The sequence below is a fragment of the Melanostigma gelatinosum genome (genome assembly GCF_949748355.1).
Source record: "Melanostigma gelatinosum genome assembly, chromosome: 9".
NCBI lineage: Eukaryota > Metazoa > Chordata > Actinopteri > Perciformes > Zoarcidae > Melanostigma > Melanostigma gelatinosum.
The window spans coordinates 8,422,313-8,435,991 of NC_136642.1; the positions used below are offsets into that span (position 1 = coordinate 8,422,313).

The following is a 13,679-nucleotide window of genomic DNA, read 5'->3' on the forward strand; positions in this document are numbered from 1 at the left end:
TAGCAACGGTGTTACAAGCGTTAGTCATGCTTAGGGGTGTCACGGATCACAAACCTCACGGTTCGGTTCGGATCATTTTTCGGATCAACAAAGAAAAGGGGAGGAGACAAATATAACTTTGCTTTCCATTTATTAAAGAACTTCAAGAGCACTTAAAGCAAAGAACTTTGGGCTATAGTCTTACATGAAAACAAAAATATTGAAGATGTCCAATTTGAAACAAAATGAAAAACATAAATAAAAATAATACATTCAAGAATTCTGTTAAGTTTAAGTGCAACATGAGGTATGTTGATATCCTCGTCCTTTGATCAATACTGAAAGAAAGAAACAGCCAGTGAGCTTCCACTGTTTACACTGAACTGAACTGCTCGGCAACAACTTGGGTCTGTTTACTTCCTGTCAGGTTATGCCATTCAAATACACAATAATGTTTACCATTACTGTGACATTATTTTCAAAAAGATGAGAATATCTCCATTGTCTGGGGAGAGGGTCGACCTTTCTGTGGTGACTGGAATATTATTGGGCCTGTCTAGCTTCACTCTGATGCTTCTGTCAGCACCTGAACCAGGTGTGTGTGTGTGTGACGCTCACAGAGGGGGCGTGTCTACAGCACCGGACTAAGAATCACTCCGCCGTGGTGAAAGCAGTCTCTGCAGTCTTTTCCTTCTCATAGACATCTGGAACAGCTTCACACTGAAGTGGGTGCGTGAGTGGATTTCATAGCGTGACTCAAGCATTTTAACCAGATTTAGAAATCCTTTGTTTTCTACACCGGAGTGTCCCCGTCGCTGACAGACGGGATGGTGTCTCTTCATATGTGTGGACATGCCGATGTTTTGCCGTTGTCGTGTGTCTCTTTAAATAACGCCGACATACCGTAACGGTTTGTCCACCACCCTCATCCGTCATTATACGTTACAGGGAAGACAAAATGTTCCCAAACTTGCGATTTAAATGACGCCTCAGCTTCTCAAGTTCCTCCGCTCGCCATGACTTCACCGTTAAATGCTTCTAAGCTGCTCCGTTCACGTGAACACACTACTGCTTTAAATCTGTTCACTGACACTCTGCATTGATATTCGGGGACTTGTTACTTGAAAAGGAACAGCAGCAGTATAACTTTATTACACACTATGATGATTACACTGTAAAAAAAATAAATAAATACTCGAGTGATCCGAACCGTGAGGGGTGATCCGAACCGTGATGGGTGATCCGAACCGTGATGGGTGATCCGAACCGTGAGGGGTGATCCGAACCGTGAGGGGTGATCCGAACCGTGAGGGGTGATCCGAACCGTGAGGGGTGATCCGAACATAATGCTGTCATTTCACTTAAAATAGCAATCTGAGGCTGGCAGCGGGAAAAACAAGCACTTTTAGTGATGTAGCTATATTGACCGTGTGCATTTGCCCGATATGATTACATTGTATAGCGGCTGCTGTTTGCCGCGTACTCCCTTAATACTGGACCAATTTCAAAAATGTAAGGCCTTTGTTGAGGTCTGATTTCATCATCTCTGCTTCTTGAAAGTATAATTAATATATTGTTGATGTCAAGTTAATTATTGTCCGTATTTATTCGGGTGGCCTTATGGTCACTGCTCAGGCCAGTGCGAGAATACTTCTTACGTAGGTAAACGAGTGGCAGTGCATCATAAATGAATAATCGGAGCCTGAGGGTAGTTCGAATTATCTTGCTCGTGCCCAGGAAAAGCTCATTTTTTGGAAGATAGAAAATAACAAGCTTTTATTTGACTCACAACTACGATATACCGTTATATTCCTGCTGATTAATTAAAGGTTAGGAGGCAGAGGCGTTCCCCCGGTGTCGGTGGCCCTTGTTAGAGCTGGAGGACGTGAAGAGGAGGAATGGGCTCATGAATAAAACGAGTGCTATGTCAGGGTCACTTGTGGAGGCAGTGTTGGGTACCTTGAACATGCTGTTCAGTACAATACTGATATATGTGGGCAGCGTTGTGAGTGCTAGTGCAGGAGCGACAGAGAAGAAAATATGCTGCATTCGATACCTTTAGCTCTCTGATTTCAAGAAAAGAACCAATCTTTGAACACAAAGACTGTCACCTCAGAGGATAAACCCCCCCCCCCCACACAAATAGGAAAATAACAAAGCCTCAAATACAACAACAAAGAAAGGAAGAACTGAAAGGGATCAAATCAAAACCCATAAGACAGTTTATGTTCCACGACTTGAGAGAGCAGTGGCAGAAAGACAGATGGTGGAAAAGAGAGCAAAGTTATAGCCTGAAGAAAAGTGATAAACTTGTTCTGATCCAATAAATCCTACTCGCTTTTTTTGCTATCAGCAATCATTACGGTACTTTAATCCATTTACCAAACATTGCCTCGTAAACCACAATTGGTAGCCTCATCAGTCACAATTAGAGAGATGGTCATTCGTCTGCATTGATCATCATTTGTCTGATGTGATCGTTTAGCTGTGATGTGGGAAGCTGAAAGATGCTTTATTAGTGGAGCACAAAGTAATATAAAAGCAATCCAAAGTGCTGTACAGAGTGATCAAACAATAGAAAATGAAATTAAAACATGATACATATGTTATTACATAGATATGTTACATACAAAATGTACTGGATTTAGATAAGAGATCAAGATGTCAAAGCTCTTATCTCCACATAAAAACTCACAATACTGTAATTATTATTTATTCTGCCAAATATTGGTACCAAACATATATACAATATATATAACTGATATAGAGCGACAACAGCTGGCAGAGAGAAGGAGAAAGACAAAAAAAGGAAGCTTGAAGAGGTAAAATGAGGAGGACTGCTGTCAGAGTCACCTTGTAGAAACAGGAAGTGAGTGTCCCAGTGAGGGATGTTCGGTACAAGTCGGACTGAAGAGAGGAGGACAGGGTTGGAGAGAGAGAAGACAGGCTGATGCAAGAGGAGGAGTGGTTAGAGAAGAGCTGTGACAGATTGTCATGAAGAAGGACGGCTGCCTTTTTCCGCATTGACTTCTAATCTATAATCCAAACGCACGCTCACACAGACAAAAGCATGCGCTTATGCACACACAGTCAAACTGCTCACATTTTCATTTTTTCGCTTATTTTATTTTTGGTACTGTGGTCTCATTTAAGGTTTGTTTCAAGATACATTTCTGCAAATACATCAATGGAAATGCACAATGTAATTTAATAACATGTTCAGTCAACATGCACTTAAAAAAGCAATCATTACATTTTTTTGGAAAATATGAGAGGAGGGGGGGGGGATTTAAATTTCTAATTTAAATTTTTCATTTCATGTTAGGAATTTATGCACAATGTGTTTAATTGGAACAGGATCTGTGAACTGTTGCCATAATTATGAGACTTGAAAAAGACAGTGGAGATGTGAACGACATGGGCAGCGAGCTTCGAGAGGAAAGTTCAAAAACGAGATGAATAAAATGTCTCGCTCCTTGTCTTCTCACTGTGGGATTTACAAGAGCCACCTTTCTTAAATGAATCACAACATGGATGTCAAATTACTGTCAGCAATACCAACATGCAGACACACAGACATGCAAACATATCGGACAGTTTTGGATCTTTCTCATCTTGATACACAATTGAAAAACAAGATGATGCAGGGTGGATGCCAGCTGCTGGAATGCAGAGACAGTGTGAGCACAGGGGCCAGCGTTTATAGCTTAACGACCCATGAGCCCAGTCAGCTGATGTTGGCCAGGACAGCCTCCAAGGCAACGGGAAGGGGCATCACACAGCCCAGCGGTCAAATTCACAAAAATGAAGCGAAGAAAAAAAATTGCTTCGATCTAAGGAGGCTCCAGTTGTCGGAGTCAGCCAAATCAAGTTTATCTTCATCCAAGCCATCGCTATTAGGTTGCTGTAACTGCCGTAGTTGCATTCTGGCAACCAACCCACATGTCACAATGTATCCCAATCACAATACATAACAACTGTAGGGATTGCTTCACAGCCAGTAGGAACAGTAGCAATTAATTCAAGATGGACTGATCCAAATCTATCCCTTTTTACAAATATGTAGAAAAGGATAGATGTCACTGTGTGTACAACAACACACCCCATCACAGAGTCAGACAGGCGTGAATGAACGAATTAAACACACTCTTTCTCTGACTCCTGCAAGTCCATAAAACGGCGAATAATCAAGCTGACATACCTATGGTGTGTCAACATATCGTAGCTCGAATATGCAGACAGAGAAAAGCGAGTATCGAAAGTGATGAGAGGGAGAGGGAGACAGAGTGAGGAGGGAGAAAGGAAATGAAGAGCGTGAAGCGAGAGTGGAAAGGGAACAGATGAGAGGGAGCGAATGGAAGGCGGAAAAGTGGGGGAGATAGAAGTGAGAGAGATAGGGGAGCAGTGGAGCAAATCAAAGTAAAATTAAGTGCATTTACATATTTAGATGAGCGCCTCTAGTCAGCCTGTCCAATTATTTCATCTCCATTTTTCATTTGCACGTTGTTCAATCCAAAAGCAGCAGGAAAGTTTCTCTCTGTCTCCCTCCTCACCATTACTTTACCACATTCACACTTGTCCCCCTCTCACACTCTCTGACTCCCCTCTCCTGGCAGCAGCCTTTCGTTATTCGGGTCATTACCATACACTTTTTGTCCGTTCGCACTTGTTCTCTCTGTCTCCCTCACGCCCCCTGCTCCTGCTGTCTCTCGTCATGTTTTATGCATACGAGGATACTGCCCCACATGTGTCCAGAAGTGTGTGAGAGTGTGTGTGTGAGAGTGTGTGTGCAAAGGTTCGCTGCTAATGCCCTTTCTACCACCATGGTTTATGCATTGTGTTGACCTGGAGAAGATAACTATGTGTAAGTCAATGTCCGATAGGTGTGTGTGTGTGTGTGTGCAACGACCCGTTATTAAATCTTTCAAATTAGCATGAACCATGTCAGGAGAAGCCAAGTCACGTTAACCTTCTATCACTGATTTTCCCCCTTTTTTATGCCTTTCTTCACACTCCATAAATTAGTCTTTCTCCTCGCGCTCACAATCTTTCCATCCCACCCTCTCTCCTCTCCTCCCCTCTCTCCTCTCCTCACCTCTCTCTCTCCTTCTCCCTCTCTACCTCACCGCTGCTCACCACTTTGTTTTGCATCTCCTTTCTCTCCACTGTACTTCCCTTTGCTCCTATAAATGTCCCCCTCCTTCTACACCCACGCTCATCGGCACAATCTATTAGTGTGTGTGTCTGAAAAAGCACGTGCATATGTGTGAAAGCGCATCCTTGCTTTGAGGCCTGTACGTGCAGTGTTTCTGTTTATGTGAGCCTCTTTGCTCGCGTAAGTAAGTGTGTTTAGGCCAAATTGTGTGTGGCAGCCAATGTGTGTGTATTTTCCTGCAAGTGTTTTCGTCCGTGCATGTGCACAGAAGTGCATGCGAGTGTGTTTGCTGGCATAAAAGGTTGTTATGTGCTTTAGGTGTTAATTGGCTGAGGAGCTTCGTTAATATTCTCCTTGCGAGCCTGCTCGTCAGGAACAGAGCCGGCAAACTGATGAGTGTGTGATTTTCCTCCAGAGAGAGAGAGAGAGAGGGAGCGAGAGAGAGAGGGAGGGAGGAAGAAAGAGTAACAAGAGTGACTTCAGTGCAAAGACCCTCTGTAAGGTCAGAGTAGAGCAAGAAAAGGATCGGAAAAAAAGCAACAGAGGCAGAGAGAGGGCAAATAGGGAGAGGGACAGACAAGCAGGGAGGGGTCGGAAAAACAACAGACAGAGAGAGAAAGAAAGAAAGAGATGGAGGGAAGGAAGGAGGGAGGGAGGGGAAAGAGAGCTGTGATAAAAAAACCCATAAAGGACTCCATTGAGGCATTGGGTGAAAGGAAAGATTATATCAAGCGGGGGAGAAATTATCCCTTTGTTAGGCATTTGTGAATTGGCGGAATGGGGGCAAGGCGGATGGCGGCGTAACTCCCGGCGAGGTGGCACGTAGCCGCTCGATTCCAGTCACCCCCACTGCACCCCCGGCAGCATGCGGCTAACCTGGTCCACGACCCGCTTCCAGCTGCACGGGAACACACCAACCATCTTCCTGCAGAGCGCGCAAAAATGAAACATCAGGAGCTGCGGCCTTGACGGCTTGATATGCACATCAGTAACACATCATACGCATATACCTGGGAAGTAAAGAGCAAGAGGCGACCTATATGTCACACCTATCTGTCACACACACACACATCAAGGAGCTTTCCTCACAGGTAACACACCAATGTTTAGCAGCACATGCACAGGGAACACAAAGATGAGAGACACATGCACTGCAGCAGAGAAAACAGTGAGCGCAGAACACGGCCTGTCACTGGGAGGTATGATGCCGCACGGATAATGAGTGTTCGTCCCAGCGGGTAGCTGTGTAGCATGTGGCTCACAGCGCACACGGAAACACTCGTTAGGAAGCTCCAACAGTACGTTCTCGACTTGGCAGGTAACACTGTTTGCATTTATCTTACTGAACAAGGGATGACGGAGCTTAGCGCTCTGTTGCATCCCAATCGGTGGGGGCCTTGCATGGTTCTGCATAATATAATATGCCTCTAATGCCTTCTCATACTTAAACTGCGTGCCTTTCTATGAATGCATGTATGGGAACGGCAAGGGCCAAGCACACATTTAAGTGTCACGTCCGCATTATACAAGCTTCCAGCCTTGTTGGTCTATATACTCTCACACCTTGTATCCTGGAGTTCTCTTTATCAGAGCAAATGAGAAAACCTGCCGCTACCTTGAATCCCGCTGTATCTGTCTGCCAGTGTTACACATAACCTTTTTTTGTTGTTTCTTTTGCAACTTTTCAAACGAACTAAAGGTGCTATTCGAAAAAACGTCCCCCGAACGGCAGCTTTGACTCGGTATAATTCCCTGTGTGTCCCAGGGCCTACTCAGTCATTCACACTGCAACCGCGTCTCCTACAAAATACAAATCCTAATTTGCTTTGCCAATTATGTTTTGTAGGAAAAGTAATTGCTGCTGGGTTTACGCTTAGTGACAAGTATTTTGTTTTTTTCCAGTCCAGGAAGTTTTGATTTAGTCTTACTTATCACAGAAGTCGGGGAGGAGGTTATAATAGGTAGTTAGTTGTACAAAACAACAGGACTTTTACTTTTTACTTTTTTTGTGTTCCGGAAAGGTTTGATTTGGTTTTGTGTTCCAAGAATATAAATATGATCATATTCTTGTTCTTATTTGGGCCCAGTTGGCTCATTTCTAGACATTTCTTTGTGTGAGCAATTTGCAGGTGTCTCGTTTCTTGTGTTTTTTTTGACCTGAGAGTCTTTAAGCTTTTGTCCGTACTGACATTTCATTTTTTGCGCAGACAAATTGGCTCGCATTCACGTATGACCCAAAGACTGAAACATTTGCTGTCGCTCTCCGGATGAAAGCAAATGAGAGAGGTTCTGAGTCCTTTGTTTGTTATATCACAGCTCTTTCTGATTAAGTGAATTCAACAGTGAATTAAACGAGGAGCATTCCTAAATTCTTTTCTATGTAGTGAGCTTTAACCGGCTTGTTCATCTAGTTCCCAGCAATCTACAGCATTCTCCATCTTCACTTCTTGCAGTCTTGCAGTCACTGTTTTGTTCTAACGTGCATGCTCAGTTCTTTCCCATGTTCGGAAAGAATGATCCAAAATTGTCCCCTTTGATGCACGGTTGATGCATGGCAAATGCACATTGGGATGAGACTAATTATAGGATATCTGCAATGGCCACCACGGCGCCCTTAATGCCTCTCCTTCCATCCTGTAAAACCAGGGAAAAGACATTGCCAAGTCTTTTGTCTGCCAGAGAGCGAGTTTAATCTCCGAGGTTACTGCAGAGAAGGGTGAGGCAAAGTATGAGTGTATGAAAAAAACAACCTGCCTGCTCATGTATTCAAAATGTAATTTCAGACAGCCAGTGACTCAAATACTAATATCTGTTTTGTATTCTTGTTAGCCTGTCATGATGTCAGCCATATTAACTTGTATCTATTTGCCAGGCTCTGCTGTCAACAGACTGTGAGAAAATCAAAACTTTGTAATCCTAAAATCCTAAAAGCCGGGCGGTGTTACTTGAAATGTACCCAAATGATTGGGCCGTATTGATCTTTGTGCCCGGGAGCGTGAGGTGAGCAGGAAGTAGCCTGAGCTCTGCCTCCAGAAAATGCAGTCACTGATAGTGTCCATAGATCGGGGAACTGTGACTTTTCTAATTAGAGAGTTCAGAGTAAACTCAGTTGGATTAGCTGGTGCATGTCTCCGGGCTAGCTATTAACAGCAAGTCAGACAAACAAGAAACCAGAAAGACGGGAGGAGAAGCCCAGCAGAGGGGCAGAGCATTATGGGAATTTACTCAGACCTCGGTCAAAATAGCAGTTTTTATAAGACAAAATGCTTACAATGGGGTATTTATGATGTTCTTCTTGTAAATGTTAAATATAGAATCAAGCCCATTTGCAGTATAACCTAGTTGTGTAGTACTGTGCATTTTGTTTACACTGGAGAGAATCCCAGAAGACATTACTCAATCAGGACACTTTCTTGTGAGTAATTAAACTTTCTGGTAGTCTGGGACTTTGTGGCAGCTCCATAAAACAAAAATTTACATTTAAAAAAAGAAAAACTTCCATTGGAATTGCACTCAGAATATCCACAATCTATATTCATGATATATGAGATCACATTCCTCCGTTAATGTAACCACACTAATACTTGGATGCTGACTTGGATGCACCCTTGGGGAGATGTTCATTTGATTTATCCTTACCTTTCAGTCACACATGCCCTCCTTCACACTTTGCCAGCTAATAAACCCTCAAGATTCACGCCTACACGGACACATATATACATGCAACCTCCTCAGCATGCGCACTCACGCTCACGTACACTCCCAACCCACTCACACGCACAACCCCAAGGGAGACAAAGGAAATAAATTTGACACTTCCACTAACCCAAGAAGCGCCTTAAGGACAAAGAGAAATTTAATCTTGGATAAGCCTCCCGATAGAATCTCTACATTACCCCTCTGCTGCTGGTTCACAGCTATCCCATCAACCCTTACCTCCCACACCGTGGCCCGATTCCCTCGCATCTCTCCTCCTACTACACTCCTTGTTTCTCCTCTCCTCCCCCGTGTCTCTCGGACTGTCTCAACTCTTCCTTTCACTTTCCTTTTCTCTCCTTTGTCGTGAGTTGCACTCTTTTCTTCACCTCACTACTACTCTGTTAGTCCCTCCATCTCTTTTGAATCTCCCTCGTCTCCCACCGCGTGCCGTTGTCCAACAGCAGCCTCCATCGCCCCATCTATTCCCAGTTGCGGTACATACTGTATATATCTGTATTTCTGTTCCTCTCCCATGCCGGAGCGCTTTAATATCATTGGTATTAAATGCTGGCACGACCTCCTTGGCATACTTAAGCAGGCAGGGATCATGTAAGGCTGTTTGAGTGCTTAATATTTTCAGCACGCCGCTGACTTAAGCCCCTTAAGTGCTTTGGCAATTCTTATTCCACGGTGGCACCAATGAAGCCCATTAACAATTTGATTTGGATGGGAGAGAGAGAGAGACAGAGGGAAGGGGGATAGGGGACACAATTTGCCATTTCCTCCCTTCCTTCCGTACACACTGCGACAAAAACAAATATACCCATCAGGGGGTTACCCACACAGGGACTTTGTCACACAAATACACACACACACTTGCCAGTAGTGCAATGTTTGTGATGTGTTCCTCTTTTTGACTGTAATTATGTCCTTTGTTGCTCTATAAAGCACTTTGGGATGACCCTATTTTGTTAAAAGCACTTGATAAATACATTTGACTTTATTTTACTTGATAATAGGGAACAGCATTTTTCAAATTGAATGCATGAAGATGTTTGTAAATACAGCGTGTGGCAGATTAGAGCTGATAGTTTATGATCAGTTGATTAAGAACAAGTAGAGGAGCTATTCTAATAGCAAGACTGTGTTGCCTTTCACATTTTACAGGACAATGAAAGTCAAAGACACAGAGTCTTCTCTAGTTAGCTTCCATCATTGGCTTTGTATTGCCAGTTGTATTGCCAACAGCAGTAATGTCAGTACATGTGGTAATGAGCACGAACAAACGAAACGCATTATGCACGATTTGTCGATGCAAAATATACTGACAAGTTGGACAAGCTGTTAGCAATGACTTCTTTTTCATCAGTGAGGAAATATGATGTTGATACCTTTTTTGTTGAGCCAGGTTCACATCAACATAAATCATAACACAGGCATAGTCCCGTACGTTTCTGCTATATCCACATCCACTTTGAATTACAAATGCCACGCATAAACATGTACACAGTTCTTGTCAGCAGACAGCCGTGTGCATCCCTGCAGCCATAAAAACGGCAATTTAACATAAAGAGGCTCTATGATGCCTCTGTGTGTGCCTGCGAGGATAAATTAACGGGTCGTAGACAGTGTTTGGGCCAAACAGGCAGCCAAATGTACACTCTGCTTCAGTCAACACTGGACAGACGAGCACATTCAGACACACACATCGCCACTGTTTGTTGACCTAAAAGAGAACCATTGTCACTGCTTCCATCCACACACACACTCATCTCTAACCTTCACAAAATAGTATGCAAAATATGCAGACACTGATCCCACACTGACACACACACACATTCTAAGCAAGGGGAGGGTGGCCAGGGTTATATAAACAAGTGGAACACGGAAAACAGATCCGCGGGCAGATGGATGTGATCAACAACTACACCACATTGGGATTATAGCAATATTCATAGATCAACAGGAAAGAAGCGAAAGGAGGACAAACTTGAAGGACCTAACAGCGGATTGACTGGGTGACTAAAGGAGGAGCGAGAGAAAGAGGGCAGAATGGATAAACGAAACACAATTTGAGGAGATCAATTTCAACAAGTGAATAGAGTATATATTGTTTTGCAGTCCGTCTGCTGTCAGGCGCCACACCTGCTAGACCTGAGCTGCGGGTGCACACCAACACAGAGTCATTTTCTCAGCGTCAGCCAGTTGACCGGTGAAGTCGTCGCCGTAGGGAACATTGGCAATGATCCGCTTTCGGCTTTGCCAGAAGTGTCGGGGCCATCGCCATTAGAGCTCATTGTGTTTGCAGTGGCACAGAGAGAGAGAGAGAGCGGGGAGTGTGTAGTAATGTTAGGATGACACTCACACTTTATTCCATCAGATAGGGCTCAGTGAGGTGTGTGGTGCAGCTCATCGCGTTTGTCTTTGCACTACAGACACACACATTAAACGCATATACCTGCACATAGAGACACACGAGGGCAACAGTCTCCCAGAGACCAACGATGCATTAGATCCTGACAATCAGCGGAACTCTGTACGGATCTTACACAGGGCAGGCTTTCAGATCAGTGTGTACGAGTGAGTGTTTATCTGGAGTGCACCCGGTGGAGCGTGTTGGAAAGGAAGAGTAAGGCAGGTCGATGCTGCACGATTACACTGTCTGATAGCATGTGATTAGTCTGAGGGTCGAAAATGACCATGTAAAATTCACTGTCCATTTACGCCGCAGTGTATACATGACAGCATATCGAAAGAGTTCCGGCATTCATGCGAGTAACAGTAGATACCTTGTGTGATCAATGTGCAAGTCTCTGGGGTGAAAAAGCTGACAAAAGAGTGTAATATCTGAAACTAACGCGTCTGACTGCTGTTTGCTCAACCTCTTGCAGGTTGGTTATTCTACACAGGGCAAGCACTTCTACTTTACAATATAGAGCGGCACTCAAGCTCAATGGCTTTTATTTAACCTTTGCTATCTCCAGATGACTTGTAGTAAGAAAGTGTCTCTATCTCTCCAGAGGCCTGGCCGGTTTGGCGATAGCTCAAAGGAACATTGAGTTCTTCCTGACGATCTGTCGGCTGAGAAGTGCAGAAAAAATCTCTGTTTGAGAATGAACATTGTTGCCCTGGTTTTCTCTGTCCTCGAGGGCACAACAACGTAGGTAGCTCTATTTCAAAAGGTAGCATTCAGTCACCATCAGCAGAGATACTTGCTTTGGAAGAGAGTTTCTCAGCCTGTATCTGACTGAAATATCGTATTATTGATGTTTTCAGTTCCTCGGGAGCAGTGTGGTTTGACATATACGAGACAAGCAGTCTGTTATAGCGGTTAATTGTGTGGCTGATTGTTGGGGCACCTCACAGAGCTAGCTTAGCTCCCAATTTGGCACTGCAGTGTACAGGTGCTGAGTTTTTGTGGTTTATCTGAGATTCTTTGGTCTCAGGAGGCTCGGAGCACTGTGATAGAAAATAGCTAGCCTCGCAGGGTTTGCTTTGTTCTTGTTTTGCTTAGATGGGACTGAGCGCCTGTACAGCTTTGTAGCTGCAACGCCTCTACACTGTATGGCTGTAAGACAACGCAAGTTGTAAGTTCTTTCTAAGTAGCACATGGTGCTAAAGTTAACAGTGGAACTTTTTGTTTCTCTAAACTCATCTCTATGTGCATTGTGATATAGTGTCTAAATCGCTAGCTCTGTTAGCGCCCTGAGCTCTGGCCAAACGTCTGTGGATTGCATGCAAGCCCTTGCCACAATTCATCTCTATCTCACTTAGCAGCTAAATCCCTTTCTTTGCATGTGTTGTGATGCAGTGGAGCACATAAGAGTCCTTTCTTTAAGGTTTGTCCTCAGACAACAACTTCTGTCTGATTGCACTGAAGTAAATGTGGGCAGTTAGCGTGTGCACGTGTGTCCAGCATTGTAGTTGAGAACAAATCAGAGTGTGTGTGTGTGTGTGGACTAGTTTGTCTGTAGCAGTGCAGCCAGGGTCACAGAGGAGCCATTGATCAAACGTGCACATACACACACGCTCACACATACACACACAGCTTCTCAGTACACAATGAGGCCCGTCCGGAGCTCTGTCCTCTGCCACCTCCTCCCTGCTCCTTGCTCTCTGGCCCTACGCAGCCTGGTCCTGGTCCTGCTTTGCATCACTCGTAAGTCATGCACACATCAACACCCACATGTGCATACACACACACACACACACACACACACATACACAGATTAAATGAGACGTGCAGTTTGGATTCGAGAGGGAAATTCAGATGTCATTAAACACCAAATATGTCACAAAAACACGCATATCGTTTCATGTTACAGATAGCATGTGGCAATTTTGTGTAATTTAAACTCCCTGCAGATATTTCTCTCAATGTTGTGATGTGATGTGATGTCATATAAAAATAGACCACAACAGTGTTAAGTATACTAATTGGTGTAAATTGATACAGAATGAGATCCAGCGCAGTGCCCTTGAGGAATAGCTTGTGATTGAATCACGAAATGAGAGCTTAAGATGAATTGTTCAAAATGCTGGTAATTAAGTTAGAATTGGTAATTAAGATAAAGTCCAGGGTGAATGGGAAGAGAGTAGCATATGCCCAGGAGATGACAGGACCAGGGAATGAGAGACCAGACGGGGAAAAAGAGAGTCGACGGATGGACCAAAAGACTTGAAGGGAATCAGTCACAAATGAAAACAGAGAGAGAGAGATATGAGAGTGGCTGAAGTGTTTTTCTCAGCTCTCTTCTGAAGAATATTATAAAAGAAAGTTCAACCCCAGCGTGGTAGTGATGTAGGGAGCTGTGGAGAGGTTGTCAAATAGAAAGATTGGGGGGGG

General features: G+C 43.9%; 1 protein-coding gene across 5 annotated transcripts in view; it reads left to right on the plus strand.

The window, feature by feature from the left end:
* Nucleotides 1-13,679, plus strand: part of cadm4 (cell adhesion molecule 4) — a 145,238-nt gene that overhangs the window by 90,216 nt on the left and 41,343 nt on the right. For 4 of the 5 annotated variants that reach the window (XM_079275581.1, XM_079275584.1, XM_079275583.1 and 1 more), the window contains exon 1: nt 10,749-12,992. The exons of the other annotated variant lie outside the window; for it this stretch is intronic. In XM_079275581.1, the coding sequence (XP_079131707.1) occupies nt 12,896-12,992 (97 nt within the window). In that variant the 5' untranslated portion in view covers nt 10,749-12,895. Of the gene's footprint in view, nt 1-10,748; nt 12,993-13,679 lie in introns of those variants that run through there. 5 annotated transcript variants of the gene reach the window in all.